Source organism: Passer domesticus, chromosome 21 (assembly GCF_036417665.1).
Source record: "Passer domesticus isolate bPasDom1 chromosome 21, bPasDom1.hap1, whole genome shotgun sequence".
Taxonomy (NCBI): Eukaryota; Metazoa; Chordata; class Aves; order Passeriformes; family Passeridae; genus Passer; species Passer domesticus.
This window is the reverse complement of record NC_087494.1, coordinates 8,267,130-8,287,208: the sequence shown is the minus strand read 5'-3', so window position 1 is coordinate 8,287,208 and position 20,079 is coordinate 8,267,130. Positions and strand designations below refer to the sequence as shown.

The 20,079-nt window shown below is 52.0% G+C and overlaps 1 protein-coding gene and 2 long non-coding RNA genes across 4 annotated transcripts; 2 read left to right on the top strand and 1 right to left on the bottom strand.

Moving 5' to 3' along the window:
- Positions 1-6,105: 6,105 nt before the first annotated feature.
- Positions 6,106-10,227, top strand: LOC135284539 (maestro heat-like repeat family member 5). The gene is made up of 12 exons (XM_064396093.1): positions 6,106-6,171; positions 6,591-6,914; positions 7,099-7,247; positions 7,490-7,637; positions 7,853-8,040; positions 8,123-8,260; positions 8,539-8,653; positions 8,825-8,962; positions 9,163-9,339; positions 9,467-9,622; positions 9,781-9,882; positions 10,114-10,227. Exons 1-12 carry the CDS (start codon positions 6,106-6,108, stop codon positions 10,225-10,227), a joined length of 1,815 nt encoding a protein of 604 aa, XP_064252163.1.
- A 247-nt stretch (positions 10,228-10,474) lies between these two features.
- On the top strand, positions 10,475-12,150 carry LOC135284846 (uncharacterized). The gene is made up of 2 exons (XR_010349966.1): positions 10,475-10,535; positions 10,846-12,150. It is a non-coding gene; the product is annotated as an uncharacterized LOC135284846 (long non-coding RNA).
- A 405-nt stretch (positions 12,151-12,555) lies between these two features.
- On the bottom strand, positions 12,556-17,324 carry LOC135284845 (uncharacterized). Of its 2 annotated transcripts, none has more exons than XR_010349964.1 (3): positions 17,194-17,324; positions 15,688-16,602; positions 12,556-13,459 (listed from the first exon to the last, which is right to left on the bottom strand). It is a non-coding gene; the product is annotated as an uncharacterized LOC135284845 (long non-coding RNA). The 2 variants fall into 2 exon arrangements; XR_010349965.1 differs by having other exon boundaries at positions 15,688-16,599; positions 17,194-17,318.
- Positions 17,325-20,079: the final 2,755 nt, after the last annotated feature.

Here is a 20,079-nt window from a genome sequence, read left to right as displayed (position 1 = left end):
TAAAAGCCGCGGGTGCTGAGCACCTGGGTCCTTCTGCCCAGCCCGTGCCCAAGGAAACACCCTGTACAGCACCCAGCATTGTTAGCTTGGAACTCGGACTTGCCGCCCAGGTCCCAGGCTCACCCTGGGCTCTCCTCTGCACTTGTCTTGACTTTCAATAAACAGGCCCGAGCCTTTGAAAAGATCTTGGCTTCATTTTGCCAATTTCACTCAGCAGTGAGGCTCTTAAGACAGGGTGGCCAAACAAACTTTCTGCTTGTGTTGGGTTTTCACCAGCTAGCGGTCACGCGAGTTTTTCAACTAGAAAATATTTTCTGCTGAATCATGACTCCTGTCACAAAATGTTAACTATCCAAATCTAGCACACAAATTCCACACTGAGAGGAGCTAGAAATAAATTTATACTTCTTGTACTAGAGGAATTACTTTCATCTATACTACAACACTTATCTTTCAGCCAAATGAGGCTGCCACATAAAGGAAGGAGGTCAAGGGCTTCTCTTTTCTTCGCTACTTTTTTCCTATTCTTTTTGCTTTGTTTTGTGCTGTGGCCTCATCACAAACCAATATAGAATGAGATTGGTTTGCCAGACAGCAAGCTGGCACCTGATGAAAATAAATTGAATAAATGTGGAAAGCAGAAAATGGAGTGAAATTTCTTACATGGATAAATAATTCAACTGTGTTAACTGTGCTATTAGACCTCTTAAAAAAACAAACAAACAAACAAACAAACAAACAAACAAAAAAAAAAAAAACCAACAACAAAAACCCAGCAGATGAAAAAGTCACTATGGCTTTCAGAATCCATTAAGATACAGAGTTGGATATATAGAAACAAATAATGTAAAGAAAAAACCCTTTTCTTTGATTGCATTAAACAAATGTTAGTGGTGGAACATCAGTTACTGCATTCACCTACTACACGAAGAGAGCTGTCACATGCATGTGATATAGAAAACACCCACCCACTCAGCCTGAAATACCCACAGGCCCACTTTTGAGCAACTAGTGACATGTGCTCTGTATGCATCACCACTCTGCAGTCAGGTTTCTTGTGTGCCATCAGGATGCCTATTAAAGATGGATATCATAAAAGGATTAAGGAGTCTGTCACATGCATTGTTTTCTGCTCTATTTCCTAGCCTGAGGGATTAGTCGGTGTAAACAGCTCAGGATCTCCACATTTTCCAGATGAGTCTGTGAACAGAAAACAGTCATGAGAGCATCCAATATGAAACTTGGAAAGAAATGTGATTGAAGGCTGTCCTGACTTGCAAAATGATTGGTGCTGGTTTGCACTGTTGGAAACTCCTTGCTCTATGCAACCTCTTGTTTTCCTGACAATGAAGTCTGTCATTCCTGAGTAACAACAGGCTCACACTTCCATAGCAAAAAGGTACCATCACAGCACCTAGGTGTATTTCCAGTCAATCACAGTCCATTTATATCTCACTAAGCCATTCTGAAAGCTTCCTTATACATTTTACATCTTATTAAAAACCTATAGTATTTGTTTAAATAATTTAACTTTGGAGACAGGAAGTTTTAGAAGTGACTCTCACAGCTGATGTTCTTTAAGTTGCTTGCAGCTGGTTACTGCATAAAGCAAGCTGCTGAGATGGATGTCAGGTCCCAATATCCCTAAAGATTAGTAGATGATATTGGTCCCAAGTGCAAAATCAGCATTCAAATGTCATGTATTATTCAAAGCATCAGATATTTCAAGTATGAAGAGACATGGGTTAGCTTCTTCTCTAACAAAAAGAGTTTCCTATCTTATAGGCTGGAGATGATTTAAACAATTTAGAAGTGATTTAGAAATCACTTGGGGTGATTTAAACAGAACTCTCCACAGCTCTCCCACAGCTTTCTGAAATATAGAAATAGTATTTAATTTATGCAGCCATTTGTAAAGAAGAAAAGAATTTCTTATGTTCAATAAACAGAAATTCTTTTATTCATAAAAGTCATCCTAATTTTACAGAACAATGAAAGTAAAATCAGAAAAATACATTTCTATTTACAATGTAATTTTCAGAAATCCTTTCTCTGCTAATTCATATTTGATGGGATTTTTTAACTCTTTCACCTGCACTTTCAGAATGCAGTCTGCTCAGAATAGTGAGCAAGTTTCTCCTAATTCAAGAAGCTGCTCAACTGCAGAGCATTGACAACTGCCTTTGTGAAATCCAGTATGAATTCACTTGTGAAAGTCAATTAGAATTTGGTATTTGGTTAGAGATTCTTATGCACACAACATCCAGACACCTCGCCAGTCAGAGTGTCTCAACACAGATGTGCACAGATTTATTTTACTTGCAATTTGTTTCTTTACCTTATCACAGAATGAGATCCCTACCAACATAGGAACAAATTAAATCCCTTGCCCTTCAGCACTAGGGGTATTCAGCCCTCTGCTGTAATTCTTTCAGCAGCCTGCTGATTTCCTGCTTGTAGATAATTGTATTACAATATGCCAGAAATCCATCACAGAAGTAGTGTAAAGCCATCTCAGTACTTCTGTTTCCCTTCTTTCTAAGGAATGCAAATTGATTCCTCCACCCCTCCTTGCACTCCTTTGACATCCACTACAGCTGCTCCTTGCCACATCTTACGGGCACACAAAGAGCATGACACAGCTGACACAGGTTCCAGCAGTGCAAACACAAAGTGCATAAAGTTTTTGTTGTCTGGTAAGTAACTTACCATGGCAGTCATGATGTAGATTACAAACAAACAAACAAAACAAAACAAAAAAAAAGAAAAAAAAAAAGCTGAGATAATATTATAGATTTCCATAGACCAGAAAACAAATAACCGAAACAAAGAAATGTAAAAAATAGATAGACTGAAACTCTTAAGCTATCAAGAGACCAGAAAATTTTAAAAAGCAAACAACAAACAAATCAATGCTAGTCAAGACTTTTTTATTCTCTGTTCCTCCCTTTTCGAGCCCTTCAAGCCCTGAGCGAATACGAGTGCCCCTCCTTCATAAACCAGTTTGTCAAGCTGACCTTCGACGCAAGATCTGCCGAACTTCATCTGCAGGCTCAGAAGATCCAGTGTCCTTTGGCCACTCCCAGTTCCCACTGAAGATGGGAGCACCTGCAGAGCAGAGGGGACCAGCTGCAGCTCCAAGCCCAGCTCTTGCTGGTCACAGCTGAGCCTGTGGCAAGCTCCAGGAGCTCCTGCCTTCTTGCTCCCTGTTTGCAGCTCCCTCCCTCCAGCCCCCTGGCCCTGCCCATCCACGTTTTTCCCTCCCAGTTCACCCCTTTGCTTGGCCTTCCCTTAATAAACACTTTGGCTTTTTCACTTGACCCGTGGCTCCCTCTGTGGAGCTGAAGCAGCACAAATCCTGAGCCCGGGGACACACAGGGCCCTGCTGCCGTTCTCTTCCACGCCGTCGTCTGTGCATGGGCAGAGAGGAACAAGGGCAGCTCAGGCTGCAAAGGTCCCTGTCCTGCTGCTCCAGTTGCACAGCACCACGGAGTTAAAGGTTGTGCTGAGCACACTGAAGGGAACAAGGACCCTGGGTTTTAGAAGAGCCAGCTTGAGTATGCTCTTCTATGGCAAACATCCACCAAGGGCAGAGGAGCTTGCCATGCTGGAAGTTCTCCCCGAGAGCTTGCTGAAAGCACAGCAATGCTCCATGCATACACAGGGACAGGAAGAGGACAGAACCAGACACCATGATGGCCTAACAGTGAGCTCTGGGTGTGCCTCAAAGCAAATGAAGCAGCAGCAGCAGTGCAGTGGCTGTGACTCAGAGGCGCGAGCGTCCCAGTGGCTGCAGCGCTGTCAGGCAGTGCCTGCAGGCTGGGTGTGCTTCTGGCAGCTCTGCTTTCCCCACAAGTGAGGAATCGCAGCCTCTGCCTCAGGCCCAGTCAGAAAGACAACCAAGTGAGACCAGAGGCAGGGGACCCTTCCCAGCTGTCTTGGGCATGGCTGCAAAACAGCGGCTGAGTCTTCCTGTGCCTGGGTTTGGGGTGTGCTGAGCCCAGAGCCGGCCAGCTTGTGCTCTGCTGTGCCAGGAGTGCTCTGGGCAGGCAGGAGAAGTGCTGCGTGCACAGCGGAGCATCCTGCAAGGGGCTGAGCAGAGCCTCCTGCGGGAACAGGGCTCTGCTCCCTGGCTGGGAACAGCCTGGTTTTGCTGCTGTGAGCGCAGGCAGGAGTTCAGGCACGTGCAGAGGCAGCGGCAGCTCGTGTTTGTAGGGACCCGGGGCTGCACGCCCAAAGCGACACGTGGGCGTGGGGAAGGAAGTGACACAGAGCTGGGGGAAGGAAGATGAGCTCGAGCTGGAGTGCCTGTGCTGCAAGGAGCAGAAGGAATTCAGCCTTGCCAGGGTTTCTGATGTGTGTGTTGGTGTTCTCTGGGAAATGCAGACATTTGGGGAAGTGTCTTTGGAGGAGAGGAGCTTGATTCTCAAGGAAACTGCTTCCCCAGGTCCCAGGGTCAGAATCCCACCTGCTCTACCCTGGCTAGATGTTTCTTTTCACCAGATGGAAAGAGGGAAGCTCGAGTCCTGGATAATTTCAACTGAGTTATTGCAAGGTGCAAAAGTGATAGGAAAAGATGGAGGATAAACTGAGGAACGGACGGTGAGTCAGAGGGACAGCAGGATCGGGTAACAACCAGTTAGAAGGACACCAGGGGAGTGCAATGTCCTTGGGGAAAGTTACTGTTTTTAAGCACAGCAGCAAGTAAGAGGGGTTAGGTACAAAATGACCCAACTCGTGGGTCATTGGAAAGTTCGTGGGGAGGGCAAAAGGTGGCGTGATACATGTTGAGGGGGATGGGGAGGGGAAAAATTTTTACGGGAATAACTAATGAAAGATACAAAGGGTACAGGTGTGAAAGGAGTACAGCATTTGAATCAGCATTTGAATCATGGGAAAGGAATGAATTTTCCCTAATGTAGACAATGGTGCTTTCCCATGTTATTCCTGAAAATCTGGCTTTCTCACCCCCAATGCCCATGCCCAGGAGCCCCCAGTGAGGTAGGTGCAGCTGTCTCCCTTTGGCTCCCTGCGCTCCTTTCAGTCCTTGAGGCCCCTTGCACTTGGCAGAGGAGCAGGGAAGGGGGAAGGATGTGAAGAGCAGCTTTGACATCTGCCGGGCTTGTGGAGACCAAGCCAAGCACCTGTGGTAGGGTGTGTTCCCCCGCTTTGAGCACAGGTCTGAGACGGATCGTCTCTGTCCACGTGAGAGCCCCAAAGCTTTCATGGAGAGCTGTGAATTCAAAGGCCTTTATGCACACACTAATGCCACGTCCCTGTCTGCTGTGTTTTAACTCTTGGCAAGATGCATTCGCATCTTGCTTGCTGGAAGCTGCTCTGCTCCAGGGCCAGCACTGAGCTGGGCTGTGTGAGCCAGGCACTGTGGAGAGTCCTTCCCTGAGCACTTGGTTGATTTTGATGTGTCCCGGGCCGCCTTAGACACTTGGGGCAACACATTCCTTCCAACTGGAGGCACTTTGGGTGGGGTGGGGGAGGCCCCAGGGCACATGGCAGCGCGTCCGAGGGCCCTTTGTGACACGCTGCAGCACGGTCACTGTGGAACGGAGTTGGACAGGGTGTGCCAGCAGCCCTTTGTGACACACGCTGACATAGGTGCTGGTGGCGACGCGGGCAGGCCCCAGTGCTCGGTGCACACGACGGGACAGGACAGGAGAGAGTGGTGCTGTGAGGAGACCCCGCACAGCTGGCTCACCCCTTGCTGACCCGGAGCTTTTCTGAGACGTTACTCCTGTGGCTGGCCCTGCGGCCAGACTGCAGGACTTGGTGACTCAGCGCTTTCCTGAGGCATCTCCCATCCCTGCGGCCGGTGCCCTCGTGGCCTGGCCGTGGGACTTGGTGACCTCCATCCCTCACAAGGAGTCTCCTGTCATTGCGACAGGAGCCCTTGAGACCAGAGTGCAGGACTTGCTGTCCTGTGGCCTTCCTGAGACTTCTCTGTCGCAGGCACCTGGAAGGCGCGACTGCTGCACCCGCTGACTTGGACCTTTGCCGAGGCATCTGTCTCCAACGTGCCCTCGAGGTCAGACAGCGGGATGGCAGGCAGAGTGCTCAGCCTGTTCAGGATGCTTCGGGGGAAGATAAAGAATGGCGCTGCAGCTGCCCCAGCGCAGCAGCCTGCAGAGCCAGAGCAGTTGCAACCACTGCAGGACGGTGAGTGGCAGGGCTGGGCCGCAGGGCTGGTGCCTGCAGCCAACCTGGCCCCATCCCACCCCTGCCCCTCTGGACATGCCCATGGACAGGATGGAAGAGGGGCCAGGGCTGCCCTCTCGGTGGCCGTGCTCTGTCTCTTGGGCATCCCAGGGCTGTCCTTGCCTGGGGATCACAGGGCTGGGCTGTGTTCTCCAGCCTTTCCTGCAGCCCCTCAGCTCTGGCTGCACTTGCTCTTTGCCAGATGCAGGAAAGGATGGGACACGAGAACAGGATCCCACCAGCGGACGCTTCCACAGAGCAGCACAGGTACCTGCGGCCATCCCGGCCTGGGCTGGGCCTGCTGGCACTGCTCGGCACAGCCCCGCGCTTGGAGCAGACCCTGGAACGTCCCTCTCTTCCCGCCCTTCCTTCTGCTGCAGGCACTGCGGAGGTTCCTGCGTGTTCGGCGCAGAAAGACCAGTGCCACCGCCACCGAGGGCACGGCCGAGCGCGGCTCCAGGCCCAGCGAGCTGCGGGCACGGCCTGGTGCCAGCGCGGCGTCCTCTGAGCATGCGGCAACCTCGGACAGGGCAACAGCTGCGGGCCGGGCGAAGGCTGTCATGGCTCCGACTGAGGGCACAGCCAGCACAAACAGCTGGAAGCGAAGGACACCAAGGACTCGGGCCATCTCAAAGATGAACAGCACGGCCACTTGGACTGGGATTCCTGCTCCCATTCCGGATATTTTTTCATCTCAGCAGCAGGTAAGCAGCCTGGGGCCAGGGCTGCAGGCCTCCCAGGATCGTGTGGCCCCTTAGGCCACGTCCCCTGGGTCCCCTTAGCCATTGAGGCCAGCACAGTGGGGTGGGAAGGCAAGCACTTCCTGGGGGAAGGTGGGCAAGTTGCTCCCTTAGACAGCACTCCAAGCTATCCCCATGCCTCCTCCAGGTGGCAGCCAGGGTGGGGGACATTCACCAGAGACTCGTGTCCCGTGTCACTGCGGACACGGGGCTGGAAACAGACTTTCTGAGCCTGGCTGAAGAACACCCTGCTAATGTGGTGATGAGCCTCCTGCGCTGTGCCCCATCCTGTGACAGGTACGGGGCACAAGGGCCTCAAGAGCTCGGTGCTCACCGGCCCATAGGACCCCTCACCCTGCACAGCCTGTCCAGAGGGGTCTGCCAGAGAGACAGGCAGAGAGCTCCAGGACCCTCGGGCCCCTCTGTTTCCTGAGCTGCTGCCATGCTCCCCCCCTGCCCCTCAGGGCACCAGGGCTCTGTCACCCGGCCCCACGCGGCTGCACAGGGCACGGTACTGACGTGCAGCTCTGCTCCCACAGAGCTGCTGTACTGATGTGGAGAAGCATCGGCACGTCAAGACCCGCAGTGCAGAAGGTGCTTCCAGCACTGTTCTCTGTGATAGAGGACAGGCCACTGTACAGTATGTTTTTCTACAGTGGGGATAACGAGGCCGTCTTTGCCCTGGCTGTGAGTTTCTGCAACTGGCCTTTGCTCACCCTCCGGGTTGCCCCTCCATGCTCTCCCTGCCCTGCAGCTCCCTGCCTCAGCTGCTGGGCTGAAAGCTGGGCTAGGGGCAGGCTCAGGGCCAGCAGGCTGGGTGCTCGCCCTGCGTTTCCCCTTGGGCCCTGCCACATGCACAGCTGGGCACTGAGCGCTGCTTCGGGCTGCTCTCTCCTTTGCAGGCAACTGTGGTGCTGTGGAAGATTGCTCACATGCCCCAGTGGCACGACGCAGTAGTCCTTCATTCGGCCCAGCTGTTTGTGGCTCTGCTCTTCCAAGTTTTCTCCACCACGGAGCAGATACCAGAAGAGGTTGAGGACTTCTGGAGAGCGTGCCAGGAGGAACACCGCCTTCCCACCAAGCCTAACAGGTGCCAGTCGCCCTGTCCTTCCCATGGCCCTGTGGCCAGGGCCAGTGCTCCCAGTGTGACCTGGCCTTTGCTCAGCACACAGGTTTGCAGTGCAGGCCGTGAAGGCTCTGCTCTGCCAACTGGGCTTTGAGAACAAGCTGGTGGCTCTGGAGTGCAAGCAGGTCTGGGACACCCTGCTCTGTGCCGACACCCAGCATTATGCAGTAGGTCTGCTGGCCAGGTGAGAGCCCCTTCTCCCCGCCACCACCACCAGCATTTGTGCCCTGTGCCTGGAGTGCCCCACACAGTCCCTGTGGTTTTGGGCCAGAGTGCCTTGCCACATAGGGGCACCCAAGCAGACTGGAAAAGGCTGGCAGAGGAGGGTGCCCGGGAGCAGGTGCCTCCCAAAGCACCCACGTCCCCTGGCAGTGCTAGGGACAGATCAGACCTCTGTGAGTCAGTCCTGGGAGAGATTTTCCTGCCTGGCTTAGGGCTTTGGTGCCTTTTTCCCCCTGCCAGGGAGATGCGCCGTGGCTTGGCCCCCTTGTGTTCCCGCATCGCCTTGCACCTGCTCAGCCTGCTCATCAGGAAGCAGCCACGCTGGCATCTGCCTGCCCTGGCGTTCTTGGTGGAGGTGAGCCTAATGGCCAGCGCTGCCTGGCTGAGCTGCCTCCCAGCTCTCTGGCCTCTGGTAGCTGCAGCCCCTGGGACGCTGCCTGTGCCCGCTGCTGCTGCCTGGGCCCGGCCCTGTGCAGCTCCGGGCTCCTGCTGGCCGGGTGCCCTGTCACTGCCCTGTGCATTTCAGCTCCTGGAGTGTCTGGACTTGAGCAAACACGGTCACAGTGCCCTGTCGGTCGTATCCAGGCACCTGCCCAGCGAGTGCAGGGACAGGCTGCGCCTGGAGCTCAGAGGCCTCGTGGTGCTCAGCAAGGAGCCCTCGCTGGTGAGAAGGGGGCAGTGGCTGAAGCCACACTGGCAGCGTGGGGCTGGGGAACACAGACCTTTGGGCTCAGCTGGCCTTTGGCACCAGAGGCAGCTGCTCCCAGCTCTCCTGCCTCCCGCTTCAGCTGCCCGAGTGCCCCAAGCAGCTGCTGCTGCTGCAGCTGTCCTCAGCTTCACAGCACAGCTTCGTCTTGCACACAGAGTGGAGGAATACGTGGCCTGTATCAACACCTGCTGGAGCAGCTGGCTGATCCTGATGCAGAGATGGTCGGGATGATCCTCTCCGTGCTTACATATATGCTCCAGGAGAAAGACCTCAAGATACCCGGCATCACCGCCCTGAAGCTGGCTGAACCACTCCTGCCACACTTTGAGAATGTAAGGCTCTGTGCCCCCAGCCAGGAGCACTCGAGGCTGCCTAGAAATTTTGTATCTTGTGCAGTTTTAGGCCTCTGCCCTGCTGGGCCTGGAGTAGTTGGTGCTGCGGTCTTTTTCTTTGTTCCAGGAGAGCAGCCATGTGCAGCTGCTCTCCATTCAGCTCTTCAGCAAGGTGATGGAGCTGGTAGTGGAAGAGGGCAAAAAGCCTTTGACAAGAATTGTGAGCCGCAGCCTGCTCCCTCTCTTCTTCTGCTGGCACAATGAGAACCGGCGTGTGGCCAAGGTGAGGCTTTGTGTGATGCTGCCACATCCCTGGCAAGGGGTTCGGCTGCCTCCAGCCCTGGCAGTTGGCAGGCTGCAGCCTTGCATGGCCTTGGCACAGGGACACAGGTCCTGTGCCCTGGGCTCTGGTTCCACCTCTGGCTGTGTGCTGCTCTCCAGGCCTCTTTGGAAACACTGCTTTGTGCGGCCCGGTTCCTGAGGAGGAGGGACATGGAGGAGCTGCTGAGGAAGGAGCAGCAGATGAAGTTTGCCGAGCACCCGGTAAGGAGAGCCTGGAAGCGCCAGCCGCGGGCTGGAGAAGCCCCCTGGCCCCGGTGCTCAGTGTGCGGGGCTGGCAGCTGTGTCCCTGCCCAACGCTGCCCCCGGGGCCGCCAGCCCGCGCCCCGCACGCCGCTCCCTGCCCTGGGCCGTGTGGGCTGGCTCGGCCGGTGCTGGGCGCAGGGAGCGCCCGGCCGAGGGGCAGAGCCCGTGCCGAGCCTTTGCTCCCCGCAGCTGCTGCAGGACGCGAGCCGAGTGGCCGAGCACCTGCGCTGGGCCCTGCCGTGCCTGCAGAGCCCGCAGCGGCCCCTGCGAGAGGCGGCCGTCAGGATCATCGGTGAGCCATGAGCCCGGCGTCCCTCCCCGCCTCCCGGCCCGGCCGCTGCCCCGGCAGCGGGAGCCGCGCCCGGGCCGCTGCAGCCCCGCCCGCCCTCGGCGCTGCCGCCGCCCTCCCGCAGCCGTGCCCTCCCTCGGGCGGCAGCGTGCGGCAGGGCCTGGGCTGAGCCCTGCCCGGGGAGGAGGGCGTGCGGCCCCGGGGCTGGCAGCGCCCGTGTCGGGCAGCTGTGCCACCTGGGGCCCCACAGCCTCTGTGTTGCCAGGGGTGGCCGGAGTGCTCCTGATGGGACAGAAGGAGGAGCTCCAGGTCCTCAGTGAGGGTGAGTGAGGACAGCCGTGTGCCAGCAGGGACCGCCGGGGGCAGCTGCACATCCTGGCCCCGGAGCTACAATCCCTGCCCGGGCTGCCCAGGGCTCTGCTCCCTGTGCGGACCAGGGGCAGCGGGAGCAGAGCCCGGAGAGCTTTCAGAGACACGTGCGGGATGCGAGGCCAGCGCCTTCTGGCCAAAGCCCTTGTCAGCCGCTCACTCCTGGCCATGGCAAAAGCTGGGTGGGAAGGCCCTGGCAGGAGGCTTTGCTTGGATGCCAGCAATCAGGCCTGTGACCGTGGCACTGTTCCTTTCTTTTCCAGCCCTTCAAGCCCTGAGGGAATATGAGTGCCCCTCCTTTATAAAGCAATTTGTCCAGCTGACATTCGACGCAAGATCTGCCGAACTGCGCCTGCAGGATGGGAAGAACCAGTGTCCTTTGGCCACCCCCACTTCCCACTGAAGATGGGACTAACTGCAGAGCAGAGGGGACCAGCTGAAGCTGCAGGCCCAGCAGCTCTTGCTGGTCACAGCCGAGCCTGTGGCAACCTTCAGGAGCTCCTCCCTTCCTGTTGGTAGTTCCCTCCCTCTAGCCCCCAAGCCCTGCCCATCCCCTTTTTTCCCTCCCAGTTCACCCCTTCACTTTGCCTTCCCTTAATAAACACTTTGGCTTTTTCACATGACTCGTGGCTCCCTCTGTGGAGCTGAAGCAGCACAAATCCTGAGCCCAGGGACATGCAGGGCCCTGTTGCCATCCTCTTCCACGCCGTCGTCTGTGCACGGGCAGAGAGGAACAAGGGCAGCTCAAGCTGCAGAGGTCCCTGTCCTGCTGCTCCAGTTGCACAGCACCATGGAGTTGAAGGTCGTGCTGAGCACACTGAAGGGAACAAGGACCCTGGGTTTTAGAAGAGCCAGCTTGAGTATGCTCTTCCATGGCAAACATCCACCGAGGGCAAAGGAGCTTGTGGTGCTTTTCACTACACCCGTCCTGTACTGAAGTGGCTGTTGTGAAAAATACAGCCAGCCCCATGAAACTTACCAGTGTGAAGAAACTGCTGCACAGCAACAGCTGAACTTCAGTGTGTCTGAGCCAGTGCTGCAGGCTCAAATGCTGCCAGCATTATCTCTGCACCCTGGGACACTTCCCGGTTCCTGTGCCTTGACACTGCTTTCCCATGGGGCTGGGGAAGGAGTTTGGCTCTATGAACTGCCTGGTGCTGTGAAACAGGTTCATTTTTGTCAGATGAGGTGATGGTGTGCACGTGTCCACATGTCTCCCTGCCTTAGTGCCCTTTGTGAGCTGCTTACTTCTGCTAGAATTTGTGGAGTGTTTAAAGCTTGCTGCCTTTTATTTCTTTGCTCCTATTCAGAGAAATGAGTTGTTGAAGTCTTTGAAATGTTCCATTTTCATCCTTATGCAAGATAGTGAGGAATGCCTTCTTTTCATCCCTTAGGTAATTCTTTGCTTTATTATTGCATGCAGTGAGATAGGATTAGTGTGGGTTACAAGTAGTAAGAGAATATGGAATAAGAGAACAATAAGCACAAGAGCAAAAGATAAAAATAGTCTCAGGAATTAACCTAGTAGTTTGATATTTCTATGAATATATAAAACACTTGCAACAATGCTTAAATCTCTTTTTCTTTCTGATAAAAAATGTGTTTTCAAGTATTTTGCATACAGGATTCCCCTGGGATGTAAGAACTTGAAGCATTTCAAGTCTGAAGCTTCAGGAATGAAATAAACTTTTGACTCAAGTTGTCAACCTGAATAAACTCTTAACTACCCCACAGCAATTGCAAGTTATAGCTAATAAGGATGGAATAGAAACACAATTGCTCTTTTTCCTCTTAGCATTTTCTCCCTGGCCCTATAAAATTTGGTTTTTTGACTTGTTCCTTAGTTTGCTTTCCAAACCATTCCATGTCCTCAGTAGATCTGGAGAACTGTCTCATGCGTAGATCTGAAGAATCAGTTTTGAATCTAGGAAATTAAAGGAAGAATCACACTTCATAAGCTTGGGCTTGGATTGAAAGCTTGAGATCATTCAAGTAGACATTGCTGAATGTTCAGCCTGGTCTGGCAGGCTCCTCTCTCTGAAAGGTGGGCAACTGAAACCTCTGTGTTCGCAGAGAAAGGCAAGTTTTGGGGTAGCTGGGAAATGGCTCTGGCCAGCTGGTGTCCCAGGTGTCATCTTTAATAGTTGTTTTCTTATGTTATTAGTAACCAGGCTATTAGGCCAAGCACCTGTAGTGTTTGGGTTTTTGGTTGTGCTTGTTTTAGTTTTGGCCAGCTGCATTGGCAGGTGGCTGTGAGTGCACTGTAGTACCCCCTGCTGCTGCCCAGTTCTGCTCTATTATGTTTCTTTTTCTTAGCCAGGTCTCATAAGCCCTCAAAAGAAATATAATACACCCAAGGACAGCTTATCTATTACTCTGGGGGCATAAAATTAGGAGGATGACTTCTGCTGCAGTGTTAGAAACAAAAAGGTTTAATAAAAGGTATAATAACAAAGAGAAAAACTCGAGCCAGGTGCAGCAGTCTGCTCCTGGTAAAAACACTTCACAAAAGCACTTAGTTCTTTTCTTCTCTTCTTTTTCTCCCTGATGGATCAAGCGGGACTTTTTGGCTTCTATCCAATTAGATGTCCTCAAGTATTTGGTGAAGTCCCTGAGGTCCCATGAGGTGGCTTTTCACCTAATCCTTGAGAGAAACTTCTGGCCTTCTTTTCTTTTCTGGGGGACAAAGGCTAGTTTTGCCACTCTGCCATTAGGGTGCACACTCCTACAGACATGGCTCTCTTTTCTTTCTTGGTCTCTTACCCCTCTGGCACTCAAAGCCATACTTGCTATTGTAGTCATTAGGTACATGGTCCTGCTAGGATGGTTGACTAATTCAGGAACAAACAGCCTTGCTGCCATACCAGGGACACTGCTCTGGAAATGGGCAAAAAGAGAAAACATTTAATGTTTTCTCACTTTAGAAATGTCCACTGCAGCTTTATTTGCAGCAGAGTTACATTTACTGGACTGTCCAATACAATTCCATGTGTCCAGAGCTAACTTTAATCACATAATTTAGGAGTGTCCAGCTGTAAATCTCACAGCCATGGGATCAAAAGTCCTTTCCACTTCTGGTTAAGTGGCTCTCCTTTCCGGGTCTGGATGTACACCCAGTCTCCTGACTAGTGAGGACATTCTTGAACATTCAGGCTTATTAGTGAGACCAAAACAACAAACTTGCACGATGATAAAAGCATTTTCTCCTAAGGGTTATGCTCTAGCAGCAGCATTTCGGCTTCCAGCCTTTGGTGGCAGACAAGGCTCAATAGCCAGGGCTGCCAGAAGGAGGCAGGGCAGGAGCAGTTTGCAAAGTTTCATTAAGAATCCGGGGAAACTGAGTCCCCATTTAATCCCCATTTTCTTTCCAGAGAGCCTCTAGGGATATTTCAATCCACCACCTTCTATCAACAACCATAACTTTTTGGAGGTGGTGCCAAGATTTTGTTTTCTCAGTTTTGATCCTTGAATGTTGAAATAACTTACAATAACACAGAAGAAGGTCAACAGGCATTAGCTGTTTCTCATGCATTGTATGGGGTTCCCCCCTCTGCAAGGGGTCCAAACTTTTCATACCACAAGTTGTTCCCTGAGCAAAAGACCAGCGCTTTTCACCATGTGCTTCCTTCTCCAAAAGTTCTATTTCATTCCCCCAAATCCAAATTCGCAAAACATTCTCCATTTCCCTTTCTTTGCGATCATTGCTTATTTTCCCGTGTAGTTCAATCACTTCTGTTGCAGAATGAGGTATCACTGCAGACACTGCATCCTGGTAAGTGAATTCCTTCTTTATCAGTGAGCAGGGCTTGGGATGAGGAGGGAAGAAGATTGGCTTTGCAGAGCCGAACCTCTCCTCCAGGGAGCAGAGGAAGGTGACATCATTTTCGGGGCATCCTGCCTCTGTATTTTATAGGGGTGGGGAGAGTTTAGGGTGAGGGGCGGGGTTGGACTTTGAGGCACTAAAGGCCTCCCAAGGGCTGTGGGGCTGACCTTGCAGTCAGGAAGGCCTGGCTGTTCCTGGACTACGGAAAACACTGCTTCCGGGCCTTCCCCAGCAGTGTTGAATTGCAACTCTAAAGCTCTTTGGCTTTGGAAGAGCGTGTTTCACTGGTTTCTCATGGTTTGGGGGCTGGCTTCATCCTGGCATTCAATTCCTGCTCTGGCCTGAGGCTGGCTATTGTTTCAGGCTCAGCAATTTGCAGCTGATGCAGCTCCTTTTCCAGCTGATGGGCACCATACAGCTCTGAGTCAAACCTCCATGCATATGCATACCAGGCATGGTCCTTTACTGGGAATTTTTAATTTTCTTCTACCAAATTTCATGTTTCTCCACAAGTAACTGTGGATGGTGCTAGTTTCTCTCCATCCCCATCTCTCTTTAGGGCTGGACAAGCTTTCTATATAAGCTTTTAGCAAGTGCGTCAGTGGAGAGCAGTTCAGATCAGTTTCTGCGTGGGATTCTATTACTTTTCTGCCAGAAAAGAGCAGCTTTGACTGACAATTTATTTCTCCTTTATTATGTCATGAACAGTTAATGCTGTATAAAAGGCCCATCTCACCTCAAGAGTACCCTGCTTGCTGTGCCAATTAAAATGCAAGCCTCCAAAAACATTGCTCTATGAGATACTTTAAAAGGATTTAAACTTGTTCATGTACTCTAAGTTAGAAAAGCAGGAGAAATACTGACGAGATGTTCTCAAGAGTTCGGAACAACATCAAAACCCTTCGCTGGCAACATTTGAAAATAAGAGAACTTTAAAGCCAAAAATAATTTAGAGCAGGATTCAATCAACATAAAACATTCTATGAAGCATTAATTTAGCCCATTCAACTTATAATCTTAGTAAGTTAATTTACATTTAGATTACTAAACCTGTTACATTTTAAGTTATTTTCAAAAATCTGAGAGGAGGGAAAAGGGAGAAGAAAGAGAAAAAGAGAATGACAGAAAAGAACCAACACAGCTATCACTCCAGGTTCCAGTGGTGTTCAGCTGATAGAAATTCCAAGAAGAGGTAGGGTCAAGACATGTGGTGGCCACATATCCCAAGGTAAATAGCCTTTGGCTCTCCTGGGGCCTTCCCCCACATGGGGCTCCCACTCACCTGGCCATTTAGGAGCTGGGTTAGGGGCCCCAGACACAGGTGTGGAGCATTGCCTCTGGTGTGCCAGGGATCAGTGGCCACTGCTGGGCTGGGATACAGGCCTGGGGGTGTGGGGCGTGCTGAGTGGGGCATGGCCTCACCAGAGCAAGGCTTGATCTGCCCCTTCCCCACATACAAGCCCCTGAAAAGTGTTGAGCCAGCAATCTCCTCTAGTCTCTCACAACAAGGTGTCCAGGTTCCTGTACTTCTTGGCTGTCAAGACTCCACAGATTTGTGGCTGGATATTAAGAAACTTGGATATTTATTCCTTGCAAAAGCAGCAGCATGAGGGTTGTTTATTCTTTCTAAGGCCTTCCCTCCATTCTATGTCCTCTTCTTGAGGTAGTCCTTGTAAAGCCTCTCCTCTCTCTCCTTCTCCATGACAATGGAAAGGGTCAATGGAGAAAACAATAAATGAGAGGTTAAAACTATTAGAGTTATAATGTAGTGAGGAAATAAAAAGCAGTGCACAACAATAAGAAGAAAATAGTGCAAAAGGAGTAATGGCTTAAGCAACAAAGGTGAAGTGTCACATGGGGCCCCTGGAACAAAGACAGGATGGCGACGGCTTACAGAATGGTTCTGATGGTAGATGGGGGCTGCTGGTGCTGCCTGGAGGAGCTGTGCACCTGCAGTGGCAGTTTTCTGCTCCCTCTCTGCAGCAGGGATGGTGGCAGTGGCGATGGTGATGGGTGTCTCTCTGTCCCTGCAGAGCTCTGTTTGGCACTGCTGCTGCCATCAGTCTGCCACGCTGGGCATGTGTGTGGGAATGGGATCTGCCACTTAGCTGCCTCTTCCTACCACCCTGCTGGGCTCCACTTGGCTTGGCTGGACTCACTTGGGATCAGTGTCACCACTCTGGCTTGCCTGGTTCTGCTGCAGTGGAAAAACAGTCCCACATGCCACACTGGCCTTGATGGTTTCAGCTGTGTGTCAAAGCTGTCACTTCCGTGCCCCCCATCTCAGCCCCGCCTCCTGACTAATACTGTGGAAGGAGAAAAATGGGGGAAAAAATGGTGGTGGTGCTTTGGTCCCAAGGCCTCCCTGCTAGAGTGAGTCATACAGAACGATCCTCCTTGCATTTTCTGTCATGGCATTTCCCTGCTGTGGGAATGCCATTTCCCATGGCTATGATGTAAAATGTTTTGAATATATAGTATTCAATAATATAATACACATACATATATATAGATATATATATATATGTGTATCTATAAATAAAATATATATATACAGAAAGATCCATGACCATGTCTCTGTACCTAGGAAAAACCTCTAAATGTAATTAAAGCAGTGCTTCTCCTTGTTTTCTGATTTCTAGAACAAAGGAATAAGCTTTCTGGTTTTTGCTCAGCAGAAATAGTGGTCAAAGACCACTGCTGCGGCTCCTCACATCCTGGTCCCTTCTCAGTGCTCAGCTTCTCAGTGTGGGCTCTAGGGGCTAAATGTGTTTCTACTCTTACATGCCTTGAGCAACAGGTGATGGACTAGGAGGGCTTTTTGTGTTGCTTCGTAGCAGAGGAAAACTTTGCAGGATTTTTTTGGCATTAGGTGTAGAGCAGGTCTGGTTCTATGCATGAATTCACAATCCAGCCTAGGGCGGCTGCTATTGTGATGTCAGCGGCCGCATCCCGGCGTTGTCAAGGCAAAGTTGCTGTGCTGAGGCCCGGAAGGGCTCAGTGTGCAGAGCAGCTCTGTGGCACGCTCACTGCAGGCGGAACCTGCTGATCGACGAGGTCTCTGCCAGCAGGACTCGGAATATTTTTGGTTTTTCCCACAGGCGTTGTCTGGTACAGACTTGAGCAGCGCTGCTCAAGCCATGGAGGGAGTGTGTGCTGCAGTTTGCGCAGCTTTTTCCGTGGCTTATTCTGGGTACTTTCTCACCCACCTGGCACGTAAGTAGATGTTGCAGCATATGGAAACCAAAATGCCACAAAGAGGCCTTTGGTTGGGTAAAGCCGCTGTCAACAGCTCCAGCCAAGAAGGGGGTGTCTCTAGCCAGTGGGGAGTGGGTAGCATTTGTAATGTGGCCTGCAGGGGCTTCACTCCTCCTGTGGCACAGCCTGTGGATATGGAGTTTAGTCTCCTCAGTTTACTGGCTCAAGGAAGACAACTTCCAAGATAGGAAGAGTGGGAGAGCTTGTCAGGAGTCCTTGTAAAAGCTGTGCACTGCTCTCCAGGACTGAGGGAATGTCCCTCAGTTCAAGTCTTCTTGTCTGCATTCCCTCATCCCAGCATGTGCCTGTGGACCTTGACATTTCCTGCACACTAAAAGAGCCATTTGTTCTGTGATGAAGTCACAGAATCAGCTTGGAAAAGGCCTCTGAGATAGACATTTCAGAGGAGTTCTTGTATGCTCCCGAACCCTGGAGCTGTTCCTGTGCTGTGTCACGATAGAATTGCCACCCTGGCTAAGGGGCACTTGGGTGAAGCTTCTCCGGGGAAAGGTTTTCAGTGAGCTCATGGCAATTGCTGCATGCAATCTCTTGAGAAAACTGAAGCACAAGGAAAGGGAGGAGCTGTAGCTCCTGCTGGGTGGGGTGGGGCAGAAGCAGTGATTGTTACAGAACCACTGGGCCTTTCTGAGTCTCAAGTTTCTGTGGGTTGAGTGGCCACAGAGGATAGAAGGTAGACACCAGGCAATATTTTGTGCTGTTGACTTGCTTGCTGTGTGACACAGGGGTTGCAGCTGGAGTGATGTAGTGAAAGCAGAATGCTCTGTCTTTGGGTTGACTTTTTGTGGGCTTGCCCAGCACAGGCAGTTTTCTTCCAGCATCTGGTTGTTTTTCCCTTGTGTGTTGCAGGTCACATCACCCGTGCCTGGAGAGAATCCGGTCTTTGGGTGAGTGGGAAAGAAGTCTCTGGCCTTGGTAGCATTTGACAATTGTGGAGCAAGCTGTGAGCTGGGTGTGTTGCAGTCCAGTGCCAGCCTGGTTGGATGAATGAAACTACAGTCCAGACCCTTTGCAGCAAGAGCAGCAGCAGCAGGAGGAGCCCAGGCTGTTTTCTCCAATTCCTTTTCAGAGCTTTTAAGCAGCTGGAAGTGGGGTTGCTTGGTGCTTTAAGCCATGACGGAATTTCCCCTGCACAAGAGAGTGCAGTCCCCTCTAATTGTCCCATTTTACTTCAGTGGGAACAACTTAGAAACCCATTTCTCTGCAGATGATTTCTCCTTAGTGCATCTGGGTCTAGAGCTGAACATAGAAAAGGTCACTTGTCCCTCACGCTGCTGTCTGTCTGCAGAGCCCAACACCAACCTCGGAGGATCCTCTGGCTGCGTGTCTTCCTGCAGAAGAGGCCAGAGGGGAGGAAGATGCTCCCCAAACTGCGCCTGCTGCCACTGCAGGGCCTGAGCATCCAGCATCAGTAAGTAGCAGCTCTGGGTCGTGCTGTGGCTGGAGCAAAGCATAGCTGCAAGTTTCTGATCAGACAGCACCTCCTGTGCCTGGCTGAAGATGCTGGAGGCTGGAATCTTTCCGGCCCTTCCCCCAGTCAGTGGAGCTTGGAAAAGCAGAGTGGAACTTGGATTGTTTATGCAGCAGCTTCCTACTGTTCTGAAAGGGGCTGTGAATTTGTCTTAGTAAGAGACAAGAGGTAGCATTAGGATGTCTTTGGATGCTCCTGGGGTACAAGTGAGGTCCTTGGTGGCCAGTGGCTGTGCAGGCTCCCTGTCCCCTGTGAGGAGAGCAGTGCAAAGATGCAGTTCACAAGCTTGCAGGATACGAGGAGGCACTGTCCCCAGCAGGGACCTGGCCCTCCCCACAGAGCAGCTAAAGTCAGTAGCTAAAGGAAGAGCTGAGCTGCAGCAGGGCCTGTAGCTGAATATAGGTAAGGTGGTGAATGACAGGTTCTTTCCTATCCCTCATGCTGCTGTCTGTCCACAGAGCACAAGGGCAGCGTCAGCACCTGCTCTAGCTGCCTCTGTACCTGAGGAAGAGGCTGAAGAGGAGGAAGGTGCCGATGAACCTGGCCCTGCGGTCAGCCCATGGCCGGAGCAAACAACACCAGTAAGTGCCCGCTTTGGGTAGCAGCGTCTTTGGTGTCATTTTGTCCGTCATGTAAAAGCAGCCTTTGGATTTTGTGCCTTGAGCTGTTGAAGCGGGCTGCACAAGCTGAGAGGTGAAGAGCCCTGGGTGTGGCCAGCAGCATCTTCCTAGGGGCTTGCATTTGAAATGGAATGGGGGCATCTCTGCCAGGCTCATTTGTGACCCAAATTCATTTCTTGTCCCAGAGCTCCATCTCCTCTGTCCTGGCACCTGCACGAGCTGCAGCTGAAGGCTCGGGAGAAGGCTCCAGTGCCCAGGCTGGAAGCTCAAGCACGAGCAGCTCGTGCACCTGGAGCACGACCAGCTC